The sequence below is a fragment of the Electrophorus electricus genome, chromosome 3 (assembly GCF_013358815.1).
Source record: "Electrophorus electricus isolate fEleEle1 chromosome 3, fEleEle1.pri, whole genome shotgun sequence".
Lineage (NCBI taxonomy): Eukaryota > Metazoa > Chordata > Actinopteri > Gymnotiformes > Gymnotidae > Electrophorus > Electrophorus electricus.
The window spans coordinates 4,529,844-4,548,282 of NC_049537.1; the positions used below are offsets into that span (position 1 = coordinate 4,529,844).

The 18,439-nt window shown below is 41.9% G+C and overlaps 2 protein-coding genes across 8 annotated transcripts in view; one reads left to right on the forward strand and one right to left on the reverse strand.

The window, feature by feature from the left end:
• The window catches only part of wwc3 (WWC family member 3), a 31,774-nt gene extending 30,808 nt beyond the window's left edge, over positions 1-966 (forward strand). For all 5 annotated transcript variants that reach the window (XM_035524682.1, XM_035524684.1, XM_035524683.1 and 2 more), the window contains exon 23: positions 76-966. In XM_035524682.1, coding sequence (XP_035380575.1) covers positions 76-142 — 67 coding nt within the window. In that variant the 3' untranslated portion in view covers positions 143-966. The remainder of the gene's footprint in view (positions 1-75) is intronic.
• lurap1 (leucine rich adaptor protein 1) lies at positions 450-18,399 on the reverse strand. 3 transcript variants are annotated; one of them, XR_003410883.2, is made up of 4 exons: positions 18,177-18,399; positions 12,181-12,781; positions 3,769-3,952; positions 450-3,540 (listed from the first exon to the last, which is right to left on the reverse strand). XR_003410883.2 is itself a non-coding variant. In XM_027013590.2 (3 exons), the coding sequence occupies exons 1-3, from the start codon at positions 18,378-18,380 to the stop codon at positions 3,921-3,923; spliced, it is 837 nt and encodes a 278-aa protein (XP_026869391.2). In that variant the 5' UTR covers positions 18,381-18,399; the 3' UTR covers positions 450-3,920. The 3 variants fall into 3 exon arrangements, 2 of the variants coding, with proteins under 2 accessions (XP_026869391.2, XP_026869390.2); XM_027013590.2 differs by having other exon boundaries at positions 450-3,952; XM_027013589.2 differs by lacking the exons at positions 450-3,540; positions 3,769-3,952 and having other exon boundaries at positions 9,175-12,781.
• Positions 18,400-18,439: the final 40 nt, after the last annotated feature.

Below are 18,439 nucleotides of genomic sequence, written 5' to 3' on the forward strand. Positions count from 1 at the left end.
TTCATATTCTGTGCCATATACCGTTGTAGTCTCTCATTGATTATAAAGTAACAGCTCAACACTTTGCTCCATCAGAGAGAAGATGGCTTTCTTTACTAGACCAAGGTTCAACATCCCACCCCTGCCAGCCGACGACGTGTGACTCCTGGACACCAGAGCAGATATGAAGTTTTTTTTTTTTTGTTGTTGTTGTTTTTTATCCAAGCCCATGAAGTAATTAGAGAAACCATGTAGTTATTTCAGCACAGAGAAGAAAATGAAAGCTATTAATATGCAAGTCTCAACAGAAAGCTGCAGAAAGCTGTTCAAAAGGGGTGCGTGCGTGTGTGTGGGTTTACTAATGCGCGCGCACACACACACACACACACACACACACATCAATATTTTGTGTAATTAAATATTGATATCTTGGCTGATTTTCTCCAAATGTTGAAAAGGGGAAATGGCTGTTTCATAAGAGAACAAACGATCCTTGTATTCATGTACAATGTACTTGTGAAATGTCAGCGTTTTGTGCTTACCTAAGGCTGGAAGACGGGAACAAAGTCAGTTTAGACAAATTCACTGTACTGTAACTTATTTTATAGTACTTTTCCTTGAAGGAAATAAAATTGCTTCCTGCGTTTTTGATGTATTTTATAAAACTTCAGACAAACAGCACTTCCTGTAAGTGTCTGACGTACAGTAGAAGGGAACTTTTGGCTGATTTTGTTTCTGTTACCTGATTCTTTAATGTTATTTACGTAAAATGTCACTTTTTGATCCACTTTTATTACAGTTGTCATTGTCATCTGTGCTATTGTTATATTAAAATTATTAATATTATTTCTTGTACTTTTCAATATATAGATAAATATATGAAATACTGATTTCAGATTTTTTTCTAATGGTGTCTGTAGGAACATCTGCAGCGTTACCTCTTTTGTAAAGATAAAACCATTAAACTATAAAAGTGCAGCTTTGTCATAATTTGCAGCACGTTGTTTGCTTTACCATTACATATAAGCATCAATATAAATGAACACCTTTGAACATGAGTATTAATAATGGCTATAGTGATGCATTCGCAGTTTTATTATGGTTTGTTGTTAGGGCTTCCTGAACCTGTAGTTCTGGTTGCTGAACAGTAGAGGGTGCTGTTTTCACTATTTGATCAGTAATGGAAAGTCTCTGAGGATTAAATGATTAAAATTCAGCTCCCTCCCTAAGACCCGTGAAGTGAAATGTAGGGACACTGAAGAGCGAATTTCTAGATCTGGATTAGGCCCAAGTATTGAATAAAATATCATTTGTGATGGTGATTCTCCATTGGTGCTTTAGTCTAAGACTGGATGTCTGAGAAATTAATCCTAATTGTATTTAAAAAAACATTTCGCAGAGTTGAAACCACTTAATTTTTAGTCATGATCAAAATTCTAGCTAGAGCAAAATAAAATCAATTTACATAGACTGAAGCGGAAGTATTTGTCTTTATTTATGAGTAAAAATGAATCATGACATTTTTCCATGTAGCGCCACAGTTCAAGTCTCAGCATTTTTAGCAGAAAGGAAAACGGATGCTGAACAACATGCAGCCATTTGCACATTCCAACAGCCCAAGGTTTTGAACAAATTTATGGTGCTGTTTCAGTATCCACAACTAGGACAGAAAAACGGATGATTTCTGGTTTTAAAAAACGTGCTGGAAAATTGCTGCTGTAATCGTTAATAATCTTAAACGTTGCTGAAGCAGAAGCCCATAAAAACCCCTCATTAGGGAGCTTTCCAAGGAGAACTTTGGCAGCCTTTCAAGAAAAACCCCACATATTAAAAGCAATCACCACACTGCACGGGGCGTGTTCCCCTCCGAGGGCAGACTAAGCACCGTGTCATGGCCCTCTTAAATGTCAGCGATTAACAATCTCAGATTTCTACAATTCCAAATGGCAAAGAATTACTGCCATGAAAAGGGATGACTTGTGCTGCCATGAAAGTACAATAGTTAAACGGAGGATGATGTCAAGAATGTTCACACATTTGTTTTCTTTGAGCAGTTGCTCAGTGCTCAGGCGAGGGTGAGCACTGGCCTGGGCGCTCTCTCCAGGACTCTGCTGGGTGCGTGATGCCTGGCTTTGCACTCTGGATACGCTGAGAGATGAACTGCCACGTCGGGCGTCAGCACTAGCTGAATACGGAGTCACTGGCTCTTCTCCCACTCTCTCCTGGTGGACCTTAGACACTGATGTTCTTCATCTTTCGTGCGGTTGGAGAGCTAAACCTGGGTTGGCCCTCATCCTTTCTCCCGCTCTTCTCTGTCCTGTGTCTTTGCATTCACGTCCACGACTTTCTTCATATCTTCCGTTCCCTCTTCATTTCGAGCTTTGACTTGAAAAGACCAAAACATCTTCTGCAGTGGTGAATCTAGTCAAAAGCCATGACTCTTAGGTAATATATGACTTAAGTAAGGATCACAATAAAACAAAGCTGTGCCACTGTTCCTATAGGGCCACGTAGGGCCCATGTAGATATTGTGTCCCTGCAGTTGTTAGCTCCCTATTTCAACATTGTTTTCTAATTATATAGTATTTTTCTAATTTATAGTGTGTGTGTAGTCTATAGTATACATACGATTATTCTGATTTTATAATCAGTATTTTTCTTCTTTTTTTTTTTTGGTGGTTCATTTAACATGGTTTGGGTTTTGTGTTTTTAAAAGTCCATCTTTTTTGTTGTTGTTTTTTGATTGTTTTTGTGAGTTCTCCAGGTTCTGTCAGCGCAGTCTAGCACTGTGAATAAAGAGCCCACCAGGCACCATAATGTAATGTAATGTTCAATGTTAGCCAGTAATTGTAGGCACAATGTGGAATAAATGAAGAAACTCTATATGTCACCAGCCCCTCTGGCATTTTCTGTTGAGCACTGTTAGTAATATACTCAAAGCTAAAGCACTTTACTATAGTGGGGTGGGCGTGCAGTGAGGGGGTGTTTCCAAGGACGCTAGTGACCAGGGGCTCCAGTAGACCATGATCCATCGCTTTGACTAATCTGTTTCAACCCTTGCCTTGTTTCCTGTCATGCTCTGTGCCTGTGATTCACCAGAGCAATATAAAGACTGCTGTTCCTTAAGGAGGTTCCACAGTGGTCATTCTGTGTATCCAGGTTGTGTTGCCCGGAGTTTGAGACTTGAGCTACGGATGTGCTTTGCTCTTCTAGTGTTGGGTTAACTTATAAAGACAAAGTTGCTTGCAGGAGGCGTAGGCATTTCTTAAACCCAGGAGATACTGGCCCTTTACCCGGGAAAGAATTAGCATTCTGTGACGTTGGTGTTACACACATGGGGTACAAACGTTCCACTAAATAGGCTGAGCTATTTTCAAAGTGTCATTTGTAAACCCAGAGGTATGCCTAAAATGCAGGCAGCTGTGGAGCTGCGCTTCAGAGACTGGCCTTGAGCCTTCAGATGAAGAAACACGGCCTCCGCCTCCCCGCCGTGACGTCTCAGCACTAAGCAGCAGACACCAGCATCTCTGTCTCCTGGTTCCTCTCTGTCAAAACTCCTAGCTAATAAACAGATGTGGTCGAGTCACTCAGTTTGTGTTTCACATTTGTGTAATTAGTAGAAAAATACAACACTTCTAGCATGCGTATGCTCGTAGATGTGTAGCGCTTAAGAAAAGGCTCCATCAAAGCATGCAATGCTGTAAAAGTATGAATCACTCTCTGTGATTACAGGACAAATCTCTGCTGCTGACTTATTTTCAACCGTCAGTGCACTGACCCAACCTTCACCTGTCTCTTTCCAGGTCCATCCATTCCATTCCATTCACCTGAAAAAGAATCTTCTCTTCCCACACAAGCACCTTCATGCCAGGCACATCACCTCCCAGGAAATAGCTCTTCTGAACCACAACAATCACAAAAATAAATGCTGGCATCTGATTTCATTTATCTTGCAGTGTCAGGCTGGAGTCATCTGGAAATGATTGCAGTCATGGTTATCCAGAGCAGGAGGGAGGCATGAGGATGAGAGGAAATAGAAGAAAGGATTAGAGGAGAGGAACTTTTGGTCATGTGGATAAATTTTTCTAGAAAATTCTGTCTCCAGTGTTGTATCAGTGCCTGGAATATATAGGAATTATGTAACATTTACACAAGAAATAAGTGCAGTCCTTAAAATATCTGTTCCTTTGTCTGTCAAAAGTCTTCTCTACAGAATGAAAATATTTTTGTTACATAACTTGATCAACCTGCAAACCAAGGAATTACTTATGAAAAGCAGAATCAAAAGCTATGTTGCTGTGCCGTTACCTGCTGTGACTGTGAGCTATGACTAGGTGGCCTCCGTTTGTGATCTGGGGTTCTGCCCATGCAAATCCTGCATCACAGAACTTCAACCTTGGTCACCAATTTAAGCAGTTTCAGCCTTGGACATTTCTGGGTGTCAGCACTGCGCATCTGGGTCAGAGGTAAGATTTTGCCAAGAAAAATGACCAAATTCCCATGGAAGTCTGTCTTCAGAGTTTAGCAGCTACTGAGCAAGCAGGGAGTGTGTGTGCTCTGGGAGTAAAGGATGTACTCCCATGTAAGGATGATAAAGTGTCCTGTAATCTCTCTTTTCACTTGGTCACAAGCAGAGGCTTGCAGGAGTGTTCACTGTCACACAGTTAAGAGGGATTTCAAAACTTCTCCCTCTCCTCTTCACTCTAAAATTGAGTCCCATTCCCACACACTGCCCCTAGACATTCTTGCACTGTCTGTTTCTTAAGCTATGGCCCTCTGAGATCACTATTAGTGAACACAAGTGACTTCACCTCCTAAATTCACTGTGCACTTCCTTACTGGTCTCCACACATGTTTGTGGCTGTAAGCACATACATGTCTCACATGTTCCTCTTCAGTCTCCTGCTCTCTATACCACTCCAACATGTTTTAACACACATGCATACGCATACATAACAACTCCTGTTGATTTTCTCGACATTATTACATCAGCAGCAGATCAGTACAAGCAACTACTGCAGAGATCATCAATGATCGCTGTACTTATATCTGTCATATTGGTCTTGCCTTGGTTTTTGAAAACAACTTAGTCACTGTCAACTCTCCAAAAACTACCAACAGTCCCACTAGTTTGTATCTGCTCTTTTTATTTTCATTACATTTCAGGTGTGATACCTGTTCAGGGTGGTTACAGACTTGACCCCGAGCACAGCTGATACGAACTGGGTCTGCTGCATTTGGGTGCACTGTGGTCAGTGAAACACTCAGTTGGTTGTTAGTAGTACAAGTACAAAGCTTACTTGTCCCTGGCTAATTAAATGTAAGAGGTCCCAGAGCTGGGACCATTCAGACCAGCCACTCTAGTGAAGAACCAAACGAGCTGTTAGTCATGCTAATTGGGGCAACAATCAGTTGTTTATTCTGGGCTTGTATAGATTTATCTCAAAGACTTTTTTAAGTTTTATATTTAGAGGTCGTGTAATTTAAATCCATGAGACCACATTAAAAGTAGGATAAAATTCCTGAGGAAGTGTAAGAACTATAGTTAAGATATCCAATAAAACCAAGTTGAATTGGAAAAAAATGAATTGGCCTAAACCACAAAAACTAGGCAAAATCTATTTCTATAATGCTTTGGGCAATACATGTATATGCAGTCTGTAATATAAAACAGATTCTTCTGTGGTTGTGTGTATTGATGTTATCCATTTATGGTCCCTGAAAAAAGTCCCAGTGGACCTTATGCCCCATCTCAATCTAATTACATCACTGTGCAGGAAGCATGTGGCCGGTTCCTGCCCCTTTCTTATAGCCCTCCTCTGTCCCACAGAGCTGGGCATCCCCAGTAGAAAACACTCCATTCTGGCAGCCCACCCCAATGCAGTCAGTTTCTAGCTCATAACCTGGAGACACTATTCATTTGTTTAATATGTTCTAAGGAAACTGGGTTCCCAGTATCCCAACCTTTAAGCTGTCACATCCCAGACTCTTTATAGGAGATGGCCATTTCAAGGTTACTGTCATGGTATTGACAATAACAATCATATTCCAAGTGACTTTGTGGTAGGAACCAAAAGTATGATCGGAGAAATGAGATTCATGAAATCAGCCATTCTCTGAATCAAAACATCAGTATGTTTCTGCCATTGTGGTTCTGAACTAAGACTGGCGTGTAGTTTTGAGGAGGGAGTTTGACATCAAGCCCTAGTGAAAAGATAACCATAGCCATTGGCTTGTAACTAACAAGGCTCCTGTTTACATTGTGTACATTATAAAGCTCAGTAAGAAATCTCCCTGTCTCTGTGAAATTTATGTCATACACTGGTATTTCCTTTTGTTTTGTTTTGTTTTTTCTTGTTGTTTGTTTGCTTTTTTAGGGCACCAGTGTACAAACACGTATTGTACATATATATTAGGTATTAGTATGACAGCCTTTACAAGCAGTGTCATAGAATTATACATGGACACATATTCTGGGTGTCTATAAAGTGTTCACCTCAGAACAGAGAATTTCACAGATTAACCATAGCAAAACATCTCAATCGTGTCATTCAGTCAACTTTGACTATGGGATAATGACACGTGAAACTTTCTGGAAATATAGTCTATAGAACACACATAATCCATAATCCACAAAGTCTTACACGACAATCAAACAGACAGCAATCGAATGAGAACCCATAATTGATATAAACATATGATCAAGGCTAATGGGCAGTTTAGACCACACAGCAGCACTTCACTGTACAGCAAATGTAACGGTTGGTAGGATTTGATTTTAAAATGGCAGGATTTATAAAGTGCAATGTGTGTTACATATGCCTGTTTATGAGAGTTCTTAAGAGCGGCACCACAGCTGCGTAAACATGTCTGTCTGTGTGGGTGTGGACGCATCGGGAGGAGGGGAACACTGGATCTTTTTCGGGGTTGGGAAAAGGGATCACAGAGCAGAGATTAGACTAACTTCATGGATTTTTCCTATATAAGGCATCTTATGAATGTAGCGTGATGGGGGCAACCCACAATGACGAGCCAAGAAAAAAAAAAAAGAGCAATAGCAGCACTATGCTAACCACGAGAAATTTCTTTAGGAATGAGTCTCTCCAGAGTTGGCCCCAAACATAAAGCCTCCAATATGAGCATGTGTGGGGAAGCATACAATACTGAGTTGAGTAAATGCTCAATAATGGTCGATAATACTGAAAAATAACCAAAAAATTGGAGGATAATCCTTTGTCAACAAACAAGCAAACAACCAACCAAAAAACAAGCTCCCAATATTCACATTCAGATAGTGTATACATTCAGATTCCCACTGTAGCTTCCGCAATGAAGACAACTTACATGTATTGTTTGTACACGACGATTAGTTGGCATGTCAGCGCTAATGTGAGGGGGATGCGCTCTGGCATGAGAGCAAGCAGTGCACAGGGCTCACCTGCACAGCTGGGCCTGGCAGGGATGCACCAATCCAGCCTTCACGCACGCGCACGCACGCACACACACACACACACACACACACACACACACACACACACACACACACACACACACACACACACACACACACACACACACACACACACACACACACACACGGAGCATAATCCTGGGCAAATGTCATTCGCATGAATTAGGCTCGATAAAGCCACTTCGTCTATCTTTGGCTTTCATTCAACAATCCAGAACTGTCTTTTGAGAATATCATGTCCTTATAATAGACAGTCAATGTATTCCAGTTAGTAGGTCAGAGTTTTAGTAATGTTTAGTCTGCCCAAACAAAAGATATGGGTTACAATATCTGAAATAAGCATACAGAAAAAAGAATAGCATAAGTAAAAAGTATTATTTTTAAAGAAAGGAAATCAAACAAATGGTAATTAAATAAAATGTTAGTTAAATTAAAATTAAATGTTTTCAAATTTCTTTCAATTATTTGTAAAACTCATCTCTGTCGTTTTAGCTAGTGTACAAAAATCAAAGAATCAAAGAATCTTAGTGGAGCAGAATAAAAACAAAGCAGTCTTTGATCATGAGATGCTATGCTGGGATATTCCCCTTCTTTTAAAATGGAATGCTTGATACAATGCCAAACGTCCTATCTGAAAACTTTGGAGGGCGGAAGGAGCCTAGTTTATAATTCGGAGGTTTCAGGGTTCAGAGGCTCTCCTCAAATAACATGTTCATTCAAACACATAATATATGAAATACATTTAATCACATTATAAGCATGTACAGTTGACTCTTGACCATCATTCTGAGTATAAATTCTAAACAGAGTTCACATACTTCAACCAAACACAAAAATAAAAATAAAATACAATAATAATAAAAAAAAAAAAAGCATTTAATACAATTTTTCCAGAATTAATGTGCACTGTTGTCCTCTCTATACGAACTTAGGTCCTCAGTTTTTATGCTCTGTCAGATGCTCCATTTTATGCACAGATTATGAACTTTGCATTTTATCGAAACATCTCTGCCACAAGCATTTCCTACAGTTCTTGAAAGGGCACAGGATGTGGTGGGTGTCTGGGGAGAAGGACTTTTAACAGCTCCTTTTTTCCATCTTTCTTCTTTCACTCGTTGTCAAGTGCTGATGAACAGAGGGACTAGACCAAAGCCAGAACAGGAAAACGGGTCTGGAAATGCCCCTCAGTTCAGTCTCAGCATCCCCTTCTGTCCTTCTTAGGGTAAAGCACCTTCCTGTTACTCACCATTCTAAAACAGCTTTCCAAAGCAGCCAGTTCCTTCTCTTCAGGACTGTACAGTATGTGACTAGCCTTTTAATCTGAGCAAAGACCAGCCCACATGTCCGGAGTGTGGGAAAAGCCATGCTGGAGCTGTAAGGTCACTATAGGCTGTTTAGGATGGATGGATCATTACTCTCTCTCTCTCTCTCTCTCTCTCTCTCTCTCTCTCTCTCTTTGTATGTGTGTGTGTGTGTGTGTGTGTGCGTGCGCATGTGTGCGTGTGCATGTGTGCGTGTGTGTGTGTGTGTGTGTGTGTATGTATGTGTGTGTGTGTGTGTGTGTGTGTGTGTGTGTGTGCGTGCGCATGTGTGCGTGTGCGTGTGTGTGCGTGCGCATGTGTGCGTGTGCATGTGTGCGTGTGTGTGTGTGTGTGTGTGTGTGTGTGTGTGTGTATGTATGTGTGTGTGTGTGTGTGTGTGTGTGTGTGTGTGTGTGTGTGTGTGTGTGTGTGTGTGTGTGTGTGTGTGTGTGTGTTATCCCCTTTGGGGCAGTACTGGCATTTTTTAGAATAGCTTGTAAACTCAAATGAAACCAAATAAAATTTTAAACTAATTGCTATTATACATAGTGAGGACAATATAATATAACAACGCATAATAAATAATACAAGTCATGAATAAATATGTAAAACAGTGCTTTACAATTTGTAGTATAAAGCCAGATGGGTAGGCTCATTTGAATGGCAAACCATCAGCTAAAGCAATACTATCCTGGGCTTTGGCATCAGTATTGCTCATACCTGCCAATATTTCTTATGAAGCAAAGGGATTTAATAAAAGCCTCAAAATAGGCTGGTTGTATGCAGCTCGTGTTACACATCATCAGACAGCTGAGGGAAAAAGCACATCATAGCATGCAAATGTGTTTGACCAGCCATAGCTAAATGTGTATAACAGACTGTGAGGGAAATATTTACTCAAAACCACTGTTAATAGTGAATAAAAAAGGCATTGTAAGCAACTATGAAGCCATCTTCTTTTCTAAGATGCTCAGTATATACACACATAACAAGTTCTGTGTATGTTGGTATTGGCTTTCTGCTGGAAAAGTCAGCAAATAGGCAAAGAGTGGGAGCGAGACAAAGGACACATGCTCCGTGAGTGTGCACGTGCTCCGTGAGTGTGCTTTGTGGGGTATTTGGTGTTGGTGTTAGCCATTGCGCTTACTAAAGGAAAGTCTCTCATTTGGAACCTATTAACTGTCCAGGTGTCCTGCTGGGCTGACGAGGACACCATTAAAAAGCCTTTAAGTGGGAACACCAGCACAACCCTCAGTATCAGCTTTAAGCTGAGAATGGCGCACTGACCGCTAAACCGAGAATGGAGAACGATACACATTATACCTACATCAGATTGTCTTACTTTGGCTGTAAATCCTTTTACAGCACACTAAAAAGGATTCAAAAATGTTCAAGTCTATTGGGGGGATGACTGATACATGTTCTGATGAACTTATATATTAGGTCAACATTTTACGGTTGTGCTGTCTGCGTTTTCACATTGTGCTCTCTTTAATCAGTCACCTTCTCTTTCAGACTCGAGTCGTTTCTTTTTTTTTTTTGCTAGATTTTTTTTTTTTGCACTTACACTCTTCTTTGCCACCATAACTCAAACGACAAGTCTTTTTCTTCCTCTTCATAATCACATCATCATCTATCTGTCCCCTCTTATTCACCCTGGGACTGCCTATGTTTTCCTGACAGCTGGGCACCCCCCCACGCACACACTCCACTCGTCGTCATGGAAACTATTCCTAGAAGCACAGACATTATTAGGTCTATGTGTGGGAGAGAAGGAGAGGTAGCCCTGCTCTGAGTGTCATGGGAACATTACTCTCCCACGTTCGTCTTTCATACGCCTGATGCTACTGGCAAAGTGTATAGAACAACTTTTCCCAAAGTATATCTACACGGACCAAGTGTAACAATTTATTGCATAATTCTCTGAATGTTAAATACTGTTTGTGGCTTCATTCGGCTCCTCCCTAGTATAAAAATAGCACAACGTTGCAGTTCACTTGGCAGTAGAAAAGCAGGCAAAACAGAACCATATCCAGTGACTTGATGATGGGCGCATAGGCGTGAAAACAGATTATGTAATATAGTTCTGAACACAAATCCATTAACTACAATTACATTCTTCCTAATAGCTATTAAAAGCATTGTGCATAACAGAAGATGTCACCTTTCAAATGCACAAACCCAGACAACACTGGTTACCCTGCATTGTACTGAGTGTCTAAAAACCTTCACGACCAAGGTTGTCCTATAACACCTCAGTACTCTGCACTACTTATTGCACACTTGCATTTGAATGGGTTAAATTGCTCTGCACTGCAAGGCCACAAATTACCATCGTTACATAATTTATACGAATTACAGAATTAAATATATATTTCAACAGGCTGGTTGTACTGTGCAAGCAGCTCTCGAGTAGGCAATTATATAAGCACAAACAAATATGCTCTGATTCTGTGATTAATGTTCAAAAACCTCCTTCTGGATCATTGATATTCAGAGCAGATTTTCATTTGGACTTGGAACTGATGTCTACTCACAGGAGTAGGTTGTGAATTACTAATGTGGCAAAGCTTTCATATTCCTCCCTCTAACCTCGGGGTGAGGGCACAGACAAGCCACTCGGTAGCTACGTCTCCTGTACCAAAACCTGCGGATGTCCATTAGTTTGTTGTGATATTATTGACTGGACTGTGCTAACCCACGCTGCTTAAATTGGTGTTATATTTATGGAACCTCAAAATTGTGAGCACAAGTAGAAAAATAGCTATATGTTATAGCTATAAACTTTGGTCCTTTCTAAAATACGTATGAAATGTTCACTGCCCCGGACATTGATCCTCAGGTTTCCAGTCTGCACAGAGTAGACACACAATTAAGAATCTGTTGTAACTAGAAATAACCTTAAATTAAACAGTTTTATACTGATTCCTTTAAAAGTTAAGGGAAGAGAAAATATGACAAAGAATACCTTAATATTAAACAGTGGAACTCTTAAAGGAAATTAAATGAATTATTGATGAAATGAGATTCCACAATTACTATACATACTGGTGAACTACACTAAGCATACTGGTGTCATGTTTAAAAAAAATCCTGCACACCTAATTAATTTTAGTTGCTTAAATTAAACTGTGACCCATGGGGCTCTTTGACATCATACATTTTAATCCATTTTACCTCTAATCTCAGCAGTTATCTTAGAAGGTCTGTTCTAAGAGACTATGAACTGACCCAAGAGCTGAGTCCTCTAATTTAGTTGAGGGGACTTAAAGTCCATCCAGGACCAGCACCTTTGCCTCATAAATCATCACAAAAAAGTCACATCGTCCTGTGATTGCACCCAGCGCCAGTGTGCGTCATACTCCAAGTGTCGTTTGCCATTCATTTTGCAACTTTCTAGCGACACCTTGCCATTCTTGCAGGGTTTACCTTTAGGGCTGGCACTCTCTTCTGGCTTCTCAGGCACACAGGTCCTCGGGGAGTCCTTTTCAGCAACTGGGTTCTGTACTGCCCTCTCTGGGCTGCCGTTACTCTTGTTGGATCCTGAGTCATGGTTGACCTCAGGCGAGGGTTTCCCAGCTTCAGGTGCTGTTTTGGTCCGATCCGGCCCATCCTCTTTAAGGGGGTCAGCTCTCACCTGGGACGCCCTGGCTCCGGATGCAGCACCGCCCGCCTCTGCTCCGATGCCATCCCCCGTCCGAACAGAGGTATCCGTGCCCAGAGGGGTGGAGCAGAGCACGGACTCGGCCCCGCTGGAGGAGCAGTGCTCATCCAGGTCGTCGGCCAGCGTGTCCAGGTAGCTGCCGACAGAGATGTTGTCCAGCCTGTCGTGCTGGTCCTGCAGACTGCTCCAGCTGCCTCTCCAGGAGGTGTCGGCACCCTCGCCCAGGCTGTACTGGCTGCTGGTCAGGCTGCTGCAGCGGCTGGCGAGGGGCATGCGCTCCTCCAGGAGCCACTTCACGGCTTCAATGCCCTCGTGCAGTGTCAGCAGCTGCTGCAGTATCCTCACATCCACCGCCCGCAGGTGAGCCTGCCGGCAACACACAGACGCGCTCACCTCAGCACACGCCGATTCATCAGCTTCATAAGTTTATTCCCCAGCCAATTCTCTTATGAACTGACCCAAGATCATTGGAATCAGTCCATAACATGGCTGGTAATACAGATTAAGATCTGCACCTTTGGCTGTGCTATTTAAATCCTCTCAAAAAGGTAAAATCATCCTGCGACTGCACCCAGTGACAGATCTCTATCTGGAGTTCACAGACAGAACCATAAAAACAAAGCTAGTTACTTTTCAGATGGGGCCAGCGTGGGTATGCCTGCCTAATCCTGTGTGAGTTCTGGAGTCATGCCAGAGGACCGTTACAGTAAGTGCTGTTGAGATTTATGAAGCCCTCGGACAACCATCAATTCTCTGGGGTAAACCCCTCACCACTTCCCAGCCTGCAGCAGACTACACAGCTTTTCTTAGACCCACACAACCTAAAAGCAAACTGTAAACATTATAACTGGCACTTAAAACAAATGTCCAGTTTCTATAATCTTATGACATATTCGGTAGTATGTGTATGGATTAAAAAAAACAACAACTGTGAAGCTACTATATACATCTTATGAATACGTTATTAAGTTCTTGTGAAATACACTAATGGGTCTCTGAACAGGTAGCATCTAAATGGATAGGCAACTCTTAAGGTACGTAATACATAACCAAATAGCCATAAACACATTCTCTTTATCTCACAATGAGTCACTCTTGTAACCCCCTGGGTACAAAATCAATGAAGAGTTAAAATGGAGACTATTGATTTTCTGACTGCTCTTCCAACCACTCTGTGAATCAATGTAGTAATCGCCTATCACAGGTTATCTGTCAAATCATTAATGAAAAACTCTTTCCACAGACAAAGGTTCCTCTGCAAAATGTGTATAATAGTGCAATTATGCTATGTATACAAATCCTGTCAATTACAAACTGGATCTAATTATAGGTGAATTTTGATGTAATAAATCTCGATACCACCATTGTTATTTAACATATGTTTAGATAATATGATATGCGTCAAGCAGCAATCTATTCTGTGAGTACACCAGTCTCCAGACCATGAGAAGAGCACGCTGCATGTGCACTGGAGTCTCCTGTAGTCTCTCATCCGAATCCTACTGAACATCGATGGCTTTGCCCCCCACTGGTAACCAGGCTGTTGTAGCCCATCTGCGCTTCTCGAGTCACGGTCACAGAGCGTCTCACAGAGGGTCTCCCGCAACGAGTCAGGATACAGCCAGCTAGGCGCTTAAATGAGGGAAGCCTGGTCCTTCTTCTGCACCTGCACTCTTAAGCACTGAATACCTTTTGGCCCATAGCGTAGCATTTGTTCGTATTTACTGATATGACACGTTATGACTTCATCTCGCTTGTTTTCATCTTAACTCTCGCCACCTAAATGATAGGTAGTAGTGCGATGGTGGCTGGCTATAAAGTTCCAGCAACAAATAAGTAGTGAAAGGAAGGAACTGGAAAACCAAATAAGGTGGAGAAGTTGGCTGGATGTGGTTTGCAACAGAACTGCATTATTTACTGCTGACGTCAGCCTCACTAATTGCAGTACAAAAGAGAGAAAGAGAGAGCTATAAAAAAAAAGAAAGAGAAGGAGGGCACAGGAGGGACAGAGAGAGAGACGGGGACGCTGAAAGAGAGAGAGAGCTGTCCAAATAATCAAACCACAGAAAACAAAGAAAGCGTATTTTATAGTCAGTAGAAGAGAATGGTCAGGACATGGGGAAGATGAAATACAGGATGTGAAATGGGTAGCCTGTGTAACCTGAACACCCTAATTAAGACTGAATATGATATATTTACAGTTTAAGCTTGATTTCTTGAGATAACGTCATGCTTCACACAAGCAAGCCTACCAACAACTTCATGCAGCACTAAAAATGCCAAATGAAAAAGTAACTTCAGAGGTATAGACAAAGAGAGCACGGGACAGAGAAGGATTGAGAGAGAGAGAAAAAAAAAAGAAGGGGAAAGAGAGAGAGAGAGACGGCCGACGTTGGGTATAGGAGGTGGGTCACGTGGCTGCATACTGCTATGAGGGTTTGGGCAGGTTTCTGTCTGGCCCTTCGCCACTCTCAGGCAAATGGGGCCACTCGTAAATTCGATTTTTTTCCCCCTGTCTCAGCTGAACTACCCTTCCCTAGTCTGCCTTGTTGAAGCTCCGTGCAAGCAGAAAAGCATGCATGATCGCATCCATCAGTAATGCTTTCTGGGTGCTAATTATATCTTTCAACAAACATCACACAAAAGGTTACACTGTGTGCCCCTCACTTGCACAGTTTATGAGTTGCACAGCTTGTGAGGTTTAAATTATGAAAGTATTGAATAAATATTTTCCAAATATTTAAAATGATGAGCTCATTATCCATTAGCTTCTCACCATGTCTACTGTCCTGTCACCCTATAGTTGACTGTCTCATCAGGGCAACTACTGCATTGGGTCTGGAGCAGACAAGGCTCTTTATTTTCACAGCTCGACAGATCCCATTTTCCCACCACATTTCCAGCCCTAATCCCTGGAATTCTCATTTTCCCTGCTGATGTGTTCTGCTCTGTTAAGTATCATGCCACAAATACAGGGTATGGTTCTCTCTCTCTCTCTTTCTCTGTGTATGTGTGTGTGTATGTGTTTGTTTTGTGGGTAACCAATGTCTCCCTGCATGTTCTCTGTTCTGTATTATGTTTAGTGTCAGGAACTCCTTGATTTCAAAGGTTTTATGCCATCTATGCAATCATTTGTAACTCATGGGGAAAGCAATTAGTGGCACACCAAGGTCTGATGAATACAGTTTTGCCCATATTTGACAAAGAACAAATGGAAACACAGTCTCGATCTTCCAGTAAAGCTAAACTGCAACCCAGTGACCCAACCCAAAGTTGCAGACATCAGAGCGCATGACCGGACATAATACCCTGCAGGCACATCTGTGTGCAAACACCATCTCACACGTCCCTGTACATGCACCTACACAAACACCTGAGAGGTGAGTCTAATTTTGCTGAGGTTTCGCCATGTCACTCGTATGGAAGGACAGCATGGTACGTGCTTCAGCACCTCTCCATATGCCTCTGCCGGCTGCGTCTCCCGGGTCACTCCGCATGTCCTTACATTCTTCCTGCTAATTCTTTCAGCTCTATCTCTCTCTCCCTCCCTTTTCCACATCAAAGCCCGTCTAAGAGTTCTCCCTTCGGTTGGCACATCATCCTGTTTTTTTCTGTCTGCGCAGCTCAGAGAGAGCAGGAGAGCGACAGAGATGGAGAAAGGCTGCATGAGAACCAGCTCATACACAATGGCACCGAGAACTTGCTTCTGTGTGTTACGCAGCACGCAGGTGTTCAAAACAGTGACCTTCTGTTGTTGATGTCATGCAGCAGAGGCTGCAATGAAGTGCAAATAAAGCACTCACTGTCTCTGAACAAATGGAGTCCTGCTCCAACATTACATCTAGTATGTTGTAATTAGTTATGCGCCTCTGCCGTGGTCTTTGTGAGTCGATCTCCGGCTTAATCCCTCACCGGCGGTTTGCAGGGGAGAGCGCTGGGGGCGTTGGGGTGGAGGACTGCAGTTACACGCTGCCAGTCAGAGCCGGGCAACGGAGCCAAACAGCTCGAGGTTAGAGGCACTGAGAGTTGGCGCAGTACTGCTCAGGACTAACAGGAGGGAGGTGCAAAACAGTATCAGGTGGAGGACAGGACATTGCAGGGAGCTCACGCTTGCCTATCGCTATGGAAAAGTGTGCATACCTCACCAGCCCCTTAGGAATTAGCATGACTGTTCAAGTACAAATGGCATATGTCAGAATGTCTGACCCAACACCGCTGTCTGTCAGAGTGCCCACAGCACCGTTCCACTGAGGACTTGTAGTGGATCCAGTGGATGTAGTCTTAAATGAAATGTTATTTTTTTATTGCTGTTTTCACTTTTCAGACGCTGAACCTCATTAGTCTGGGACTCCTAGTGATCACCAGATGCTGGGAATCATCTCTGCTGATGCTCTGCCAGACTGTAACATCCATTTTCACTTCCTGCTTGTGTCAGAGACTTTAAGCATTTATTTATGTCTTCAGAAAATGAAGTGCAGACTCACTGGGTTTCAAGTAAGGAATATTGCCTTTCAATACAAGGTCTTTACACTCTTGGTTCTGAAAAACACTGCAACTACTTTAGTAGCATTGTCCAAGCGCGATCTATTGCGATTTAAGACACTTTGTTGGATATGAGCAATTAACCCATTTCTGTACACTTCAGAATTCATTCCGCTGCTGCTATCTACAGGCACGTAGTCAATAAAGACAAGTGTGTCAGTTCGACAATCCTCACTACATGCTCCAGACACCATGGACGGCAGATGAGATGGAATCCTCTCAAGCATGAGCAGTTTCTTTTTCCTCCAAACCTTTCACTTTTTTCTCCAACCTTCCATCTTTAATCTAATCTGTCCTTAAAATGTAGTCCAAGAATCCTGTGAGTTTTTATTCACCTTTTGTCGAGCTAGTACGTGAGCTTTCTGATCTTGAGGTTTGTTTGAGGTCTGCATCTTATGGCAACCCTCTGGGGTCATGCATGTGCATTCTCTTTATTGTCTTTTTTTTAGTCTGCCAGATATTTTGCTATGGATAAGATCATGAGTGTTTATTATAAGGTATGCAATTTTCCTTAATGCACCAGTTGATTTTGATACACAAAATGTTTTTTCTGTGCCTGAATGAACTACTTTGATTCCACAGCCCCACAACACAATACTAATCTTTTGGTCTTGACACTTCTTTGATCATGCAGAGCTCAAGATACAGATGAACATCCAGAATTAGGTCTAGATCGTCTGTCAACTCTCTTGTGATCCAATGACCCACAGCTATCCAAACCATTTTGTCCTATATCTGTGAGGAATAACAAGGACTGTAATTCATTTCCAGTTCAGTATGGATGCACATAGCCTACACTCAAATTAAATCTGAAAAACTGCACTTCCAGTCATTGTTTCTTGTTTCATTACAAATCCAGCAAGAGCAGAGCCAAAACAGTGTAATTTCTGCTACTGTCTAAGTACTGTACACTATAAAATGCAAATCGGAAGATTTATCTGTAAACAATGAGCAGAAAAGTGTAAAAATATATGTTTGCACATTATATCCTATATACTTGGTGATAACAAGTAAGTATAACATCCGTGGAGAAGATTCTGTCGTTGCATGGCAACTGGGCAAGATCTTGGGGTTGCAAAGGCAGAACATCTCAGATATCTTCCAAGTGTTCTAGCCATACAAAAACCGATACAGCAGTTTAATCGTCTCCAGTCGCGTAACCGTGCAGAGTGTCCTACACCGACCAGATTAGATAATCATCTTGTAATAAAAGTCTTACCATATCGACTTTGAGTTTCCTGATTTGTGCATCGAGACCTTTCTTTTCAGAGTCGCTGCTCTCTGGGCAGCTTAACTTGCGGTCCCCGCGGGATGCTGGTTCCTCCCGCATCCATCTGAGCAATCCCTCCGGGGTTTTTCTTCCTATTTTAGCCTCTATATCTTTTAAATCAGCGATGGATTCACTACCTGCAACTTCTTCCATAGTGTTTTTTTTTTTTTTTTTTTTTAATTTTATTTTTTTACAAAAATATGAGGAACTTT

What these genes read in the sequence shown, in the direction of transcription:
- lurap1 (XM_027013589.2), bottom strand. Translation starts at nt 18,380, where the DNA reads ATGGAAGAAGTTGCAGGTAGTGAATCCATCGCTGATTTAAAAGATATA. An exon ending in GGAAACTCAAAGTCGATATG is followed by an intron (nt 12,782 to 18,176) that starts GTAAGACTTTTA and finishes TGTTGCCGGCAG; the next exon opens with GCTCACCTGCGGGCGGTGGA.